The sequence below is a fragment of the Populus alba genome, chromosome 6 (assembly GCF_005239225.2).
Source record: "Populus alba chromosome 6, ASM523922v2, whole genome shotgun sequence".
NCBI classification, from domain to species: domain Eukaryota; kingdom Viridiplantae; phylum Streptophyta; class Magnoliopsida; order Malpighiales; family Salicaceae; genus Populus; species Populus alba.
In genome coordinates, this window is record NC_133289.1 from 18618744 (window position 1) to 18625811 (window position 7068).

General features: G+C 39.0%; 1 protein-coding gene across 1 annotated transcript; it reads left to right on the forward strand.

Moving 5' to 3' along the window:
• Positions 1–221: 221 nt before the first annotated feature.
• LOC118043812 (uncharacterized) lies at positions 222–3954 on the forward strand. The gene is made up of 4 exons (XM_035051888.2): positions 222–903; positions 1483–1638; positions 1786–2472; positions 2664–3954. The coding sequence occupies exons 1-4, from the start codon at positions 511–513 to the stop codon at positions 3783–3785; spliced, it is 2358 nt and encodes a 785-aa protein (XP_034907779.1). The 5' UTR covers positions 222–510; the 3' UTR covers positions 3786–3954.
• Positions 3955–7068: the final 3114 nt, after the last annotated feature.

The following is a 7068-nucleotide window of genomic DNA, read 5'->3' on the forward strand; positions in this document are numbered from 1 at the left end:
AACACAAATAAATAAAAAGAAAAAAAAAAAACCAAAATAAAAATAGGGACCTAAGTCAACTCCTTCCTTGTCAACAAAAGAACGCCGTTACATGCGGGATGCATCCCTTCCCTTCCCAGCACCATCCTTCACCCTAACTCCCATACTTTAACCATAGTTAGCTTAACTCTCTCTCTCTCTCTCTCTCTCTCTCTCTCTCAAATATAACTCTCTCTCTGTCCCTTCTGTCTCTCACATCGTTCCCTGTTTTTTCCATCTTCTGTGCTCGTGATAAATAAAGAGAGAAATAAAAGAAAGAAAAAAAAAACCCTCTTCGCTGTAAAACTAAAAATCCACAAAGGCGTATTCCATCTTTTTCTCCCTTGCATATCTGATTTTGCTTCTTACATTCATATTCATTGACTAAATTATGTCCAGTTTATAGAGAAAACAAACCCTCTCTGTTTTTGTTTTTTGAATATTTTCACAATAATTAGGAGGTTTTAGTTTTCTTTTGTTCTGTTGTGAGGAATGGTGGTCAAAATGATGAGGTGGCGGCCATGGCCACCGCTGGTTTCGAAGAAGTACGAGGTGAGGCTCGTTGTTCGAAGGATGGAGGGTTGGGATGTAGTGCGGGAAGCTGTAGCCGCTGCGCCTGGGACATCTTCAGGAGGTGATTTGAAGGATAAGTCGGAGAAATTGACGGTGGAGATTAGGTGGAAAGGACCCAAATTGGCCTTGAGCTCGCTGAGGAGGACGGCGGTGAAGAGGAATTTTACGAAAGAAGTGGAGGTTTGTGGTGCGGAGGGGGAAAACGGTGGCGTTTTGGTGGAGTGGGATGAGGAGTTCGAGAGTTTGTGTACTTTGTCTGCTTATAAAGAAAATGTGTTTCATCCTTGGGAGATCTCTTTCACTGTCTTCAATGTGAGTTCTTCTTTTCTTCTTTGCTTCTCTCTCCAAATAAATTTATTTTTCTTCTCAAGATGGTTTATGGGTCTTTTGTGTTTTTGTCATTTATCAAGTGGGATTTTGTCTTCTTGTCTGTTGAAATAGAAAAAGAAAAATTTTGGGCTGTAGAATCTAGGAAAATTCATGTGGACTGTGAAATTGATAGCGTTTATGAAACTTGAGATATGATTTTTTTTTTAAATTCAGGGATGAATTTAAAATTTCATTTTTGGTATTTGGTTACTGATAGTTTACGGGTTGCTTGTAATTGAGATGAAGAGGTTTCTTAATTGAAGAATATAAGCATATGAAGGGGTGTTCTTTATTTTTTTTGTTTTGTGGGTTATTGTGGTAGTCAATTTGGGGGAACAAAGGATTCTTAATTGATTTTTGGGGATTTGGTGGTTGGATTTAATGGAGTATTTTTTCTCTCATCATTTTGACTCGACAAAGCTTGGGTCTTTTGGATATCTTTGAGGTTTTTTGGCTGATAGTTTTGCGTTTTTAAACTTGTTAACTTTCTGGGGAACTTAGCTGTTTTGTTTTCTGATCCAGGGTGGGAACCAAGGGCAGAAGAACAAGGTTCCTGCTGTTGGAACAGCAACAGTGAACCTTGCTGAATTTGCATCTGCAGCTGAACAGAAAGAGTTTGAGTTAAGACTTCCTCTTGTGGTCTCTGCTGGCGTGGCTGAGCCTCAACCCTTGCTCTGTGTATGTGCCTTTGAATTTCTTCCAATTTCCATCACATTCTCACTGGTTTTTTAAAATTATCCCGCAACATTTTTAATCTGCCTTTTCCGGTTTTAATATTTTCACAATTTTTATAGTTTCTTACCTCAGCTTGTATGAATCATGCAGGTATCGCTCAGCTTACTGGAGTTGAGAACTGCTACCGAGACCTCTGAGCCATTACAGAGAGCCATAGTACCAGTTCCATCGCCACCTCAATCTGGAGAAGCTGTCTCAACTGAAAAGGATGAGCTTTCTGCAATTAAAGCTGGTCTCAGAAAGGTAAAGATTTTTACAGGATATGTGTCTACCAGGAGAGCAAAAAAGGCCTGTCGCGAGGAAGAGGGCAGTGAAGGCAGGTGCTCTGCCAGGAGCGAGGATGGTGAGGATAACTATCCATTTGATTCTGAGTCACTCGATGATTTGGAGGAAGGAGAGTCTGATGAGATCAAGGAAGATTCTACTGTGAGAAAGTCATTTAGTTATGGCACGCTGGCTTCTGCAAACTATGCTGGAGGACCCTTTCACTCTAGTACAATGATAAATGATGAAGATGAAGATTGGGTTTACTACAGCAATCGCAAGTCAGATGTGGGTTGCTCACATAGTGATGATTATACACCATCAGTGTCTGCACCATCTCTCTTGCAAAGTTCTAAGCGCAGCATATTACCTTGGAGGAAGAGGAAGTTGAGCTTTAGGTCTCCTAAAGCTAAAGGAGAGCCATTGTTGAAGAAGGCATATGGAGAAGAAGGGGGGGATGATATTGATTTTGATCGCCGGCAGCTTAGCTCTGATGAATCTCTTGCTCTTGGGGTAAGTCATCTATTGATTTCCCTTACTTTCATGCTTTTATAAAGCTTTTTATTTCCAATTTAGCAGTATTAAAATTACAAAAATGAAAATACTGATGATCATCTTGAAGGATGGTAAAGGTAGTTTTGTGATGACTAATTCATTTCATAAATTAGACATGGGTAATTGAAACAATGGTTGCTGTTTTGCAGTGGCATAAGGCAGACGAGGATACATCTGCAAATCGATCATCAGTTTCTGAATTTGGTGATGACAATTTTGCCATAGGCAGTTGGGAGAAAAAAGAAGTGATAAGCCGTGATGGGCAGATGAAGCTTCAAACTGAGGTTTTCTTTGCTTCCATTGATCAGCGAAGTGAGCGGGCTGCAGGTGAAAGTGCATGTACAGCCCTTGTTGCTGTTATTGCTGATTGGTTTCAGAATAACCGTGGTCTGATGCCCATTAAGTCCCAGTTTGATAGTCTCATCAGAGAAGGGTCCTTGGAATGGAGAAACCTCTGTGAGAATGAAACCTACAGGGAGCGGTTCCCTGACAAACACTTCGACCTTGAAACAGTTCTCCAAGCCAAGATACGTTTTCTCTCTGTGCTCCCTGGCAAGTCCTTTATCGGGTTTTTCCATCCAGAAGGGATGGATGAGGGAAGATTTGACTTTTTGCAAGGTGCCATGTCCTTCGATAACATTTGGGATGAGATAAGCCGCACTGGATTGGAATGTCCAAGCGATGATGAACCTCAGGTGTATGTTGTAAGTTGGAACGACCATTTTTTCATTCTAAAGGTTGAACCGAAAGCGTACTACATTATCGACACATTAGGAGAGAGGCTCTATGAGGGATGCAATCAGGCCTACATTTTGAAATTTGACAGTAACACGATCATTCATAAGTTGCAAAATGATACAGAATCATCCGATGAGAAAACAATGGGTGATCAGCAGAATGTGCCAGCCACAGTGGAACCTAAGGATCAGCAGCAGGTGAACCCGAAGGAGGATGAAGCTTCTATATTTGGGGCAATAATAACCAATCCTGAAGAACCAACTAAAAGCGAGGAACCATTAAAGAGTGAGGAAGAAGGGGAGGTTGTGTGCCAAGGAAAAGATTCTTGCAAGGAGTACATAAAGAGCTTCTTGGCAGCAATTCCAATCAGGGAATTACAGGCGGACATCAAGAAAGGTTTGATGGCATCAAAACCTCTTCATCATCGGTTGCAGATCGAGTTCCACTACACCCAGCACTTGCAACCATTAACTGAAACTCATGCGACAGAAATGTTGACAGCACCACCAGAGTCGGTCAATGGCTCCATATGAGAGGCAACTGTTTAGAGACTTGCTGTAAATCTTAGGAAGTGTGATTAGTCTAACTAAAGTTTCATTTTACAAACGGTATCTTGTGATGTGAATGGCATTAACAAAGAGGGACCTTTTTCAACTTTTTGAAGAGTTTGAAGAGAAAAGGGTCGTGTTGTTTTTCTTCTAATCTGGTCTTCAAACGGAGCTGTCCTAACTTTCCCCCCCTGTTTGCACGTAGTTGTTGGAATTTGGCATGATCTACCGTTTATTCTTTGGCCAGCCTTTCATGGGAATGCCTGCTTCCGTGCATTGCTGTAAAATCTCTCTCTCAATTGAATGAGCTCCAACTCACTTTTAAAACTTTTTGGCGATTCTCAAAATATTCTCCTTCTAAGAGAACAAGTAACTTTTGTAGACTGGTGTAGAAATATTCTTCGACTGTTCTGTACCCCCTTTCTGACATCAAGTTCCCATACGATCCACTGATGGCAATTATCTGACCCTTGAGATGCTTTCAACATTTAAGGACTCTGGTTCTTTAACAACTTAATTGATTGGAACCAAATATTTCCTTTCCCTTTGCCGTGTTAGCTGTAAAGAGGAACTTTGCAGGATTGACATTCAACGACATGAAAAGATTCTTCGAAATGCATGTTTCTTTTCTAGATAACCATCCCGCCTAAAGTCGCGTCCTTTAGCTGCCACGACAAACATTTGTAACGTATGTGATATCATGCTGTGTGGAGGGGAAATGGTTTTCTATAGAATTCCTACCCCAGCTGTGCACGTTCAGAATATACCCTTCCAATATAGCATCGTTACGAACATGTCACTTTCATGGAGAACGTTTGAAGTACTGTATGTATTTGGATGATCTTACCAAGATTCCTGACCAAGAATTTTAACTAGATTAGTGTAAAAATGATAACGATAGCTGCATCGTTTAATGGTGATTAGAAGCTCCTTTCGTGCTTGTCAACTTAAGGAGTGAAATTCTCCATTTACTTGTTGCGGTTTGCGCATGCATCAGGCTGTTCTTTGGACTCAGAAACTGAAAATATTTTATCAATTTCTCTCGCTGTTAGTAGTACTTAATGATGGTGATTATGGCGGGGATAGGTGAAGATGAGGATGTTGATCACAACGAATACTCATGACTTGTTCCAGCAGGCAAACAAAATAATAGAAATTCATTGAGCTAGCATTTTTTATCAAGTTGAGAACTATATAAATTGGTTTTATAAGATACACTTAGAAGAGTACTGATAAATGATAACAACTTGATTACCTCATCTGCTTGATACAGCACCATAATTATACTGAAGAAACATGCTACTTGCAGCCTTTCAGTACGTTGCCATTTGGCTCAACCTTTGACATGTTTGTTAGCCTTCCTGGTTGCAATTTTATGAATCACCTCAAGGGAAAGGAGCAGCCTTAAACAATGGCTAGAACAACCAACCCTCCTTGGTATAAGCCTCTTAGAGAATAATAGGTTTAAATGGTTATTTAACATGGTATTGAAGCCTTGATGACTAAGCGATCATGAGTTTGAATCTCACTATCTTTATTTATATGATAAAAATTAAGCATAAAAAAAATATAGACCTGTATAAGCTTCAAACCCAAAGGACTTTCATTTAAAAGGATATGTCATAGAAAAATATAAATCATGTCTTGAAATGTTACGTAACAGTTTAAGCTATTAGATTGAGATGATTCTTTGACATGATATTAAAGTCTTGATGATCAAGTGGTCACGAGTTTGAATCTTACTATCCATTTATTTTTTTTAAATTTAAGTACAAGGTAATGTAAGCCCATGCAAATTTCAAGTCCATGAGATTTTCACTTGAAAATATATATTAAAAAATAATATAAATTATATTTTAAAACCTCATCTAATTTAAATATTTTTTTTTTGTTTACAAGACCCACCAATAATGATATTTAGAAAAAATTAACTTTCAAAAATTAACTTTCAAGAACTCAAGTTTGAGCAAGTTTCAGGCTATTGCACGCGAGGCAAGGCCTCAGTTCAACAAGGAGGTTCGGTATTTGAATGAGTGAAAATGGGCCTTCTTCAAGGCTGATTATTGGCTCTATAGTCTCAACAAGTACAAGTTTTGTTCCTTGCCCATCAGCTTGGCAACAGTACATTTGACGTTTGACTGAAGCAGTTAAATTAGAAAAAATTGTTGATGGAAATGAAATGTCCTGATTTAAACAATTTCTTTGGTTTCCTTTTGCATTATCCTGTACTTGTATAGAAGAAGAACACTTGGACATGAGCACCACAAGCTAAGAAAATACTGTAAGAGTTTGACTCCTGACCGTGCATACACGTTCGACACCAAGGTTTGTTTGATTATCAGCTTTCTTTCAGAAGATTCAGAGCATGAAATCAAAGATTTCTTACTCCATTACTTGTGTGCAGTTTGATTGCTCCCATTTTCCCCACATAATTTGACAGAAAGCATGGAATCAACAACTGGTAGCTTCGATTTAACAACGCAAAAAGATGTGTTGCTCATGATAAAAGGCCACAGGCAATGGATAGGCATAATAATGAGCTCACACTTTCCATTATTGCACCAAACTTCCTTTTGTTACCAACCGGTGACTTTACTTATGATATTAGGGAGAGCCATGTGCGTGTTCTCCCCCTCCCCAACCCATTATTATTCCAAACTTACCTTGACAATGATTCAAGCTCAAACCCACAAGGCTCCACACTCCACATAAACCCACCTTGAATTGATTCTTTCCCGTGTTGTCATCACCCTTGCCTGCTTGCTTCCTGAGGTTTATTTTCATTTTTATCCTAGAACACTATAATTCAACGTTACTATCCAAGAGATGCCTGCTAATATGAAGCTCTATTATGCTTCCACATGTCTGATATTCCCCTAATTATCATTACCTTACATGATCAGATCATGATACAGTTCCTTGAGAGAAGAAAAAGGAATCCTCACTTGAGAATCCTGTAAAATTAGAATAGCAGTTTGGTCTATCTTTGCAACCTAATGCGTCATCTGTTTCTAACAATTGTGCAAACAACATGCTGTAACAAAAAATAAATAAAAATGAAACACAGAAGAGGCAGCAGAAGTTCATACGACAAAAGGATCAAGAATGCCTTCAAGAAAGAAATGGCAGCCAGATTTGCAGCAACAAATGGTCACTTCATATATCTCTCTATACTCTCAGGACATCCAATGCAAATGCAATCAATATATTTCCGTTTTTTCTTAACCACAATATGTTTCCACTTTAAGACTTGTAAATTGCAACTGAA

What these genes read in the sequence shown, in the direction of transcription:
- LOC118043812 (XM_035051888.2), top strand. Translation starts at nt 511, where the DNA reads ATGGTGGTCAAAATGATGAGGTGGCGGCCATGGCCACCGCTGGTTTCG. An exon ending in TCTCTTTCACTGTCTTCAAT is followed by an intron (nt 904 to 1,482) that starts GTGAGTTCTTCT and finishes TTTCTGATCCAG; the next exon opens with GGTGGGAACCAAGGGCAGAA. An exon ending in AGCCTCAACCCTTGCTCTGT is followed by an intron (nt 1,639 to 1,785) that starts GTATGTGCCTTT and finishes TGAATCATGCAG; the next exon opens with GTATCGCTCAGCTTACTGGA.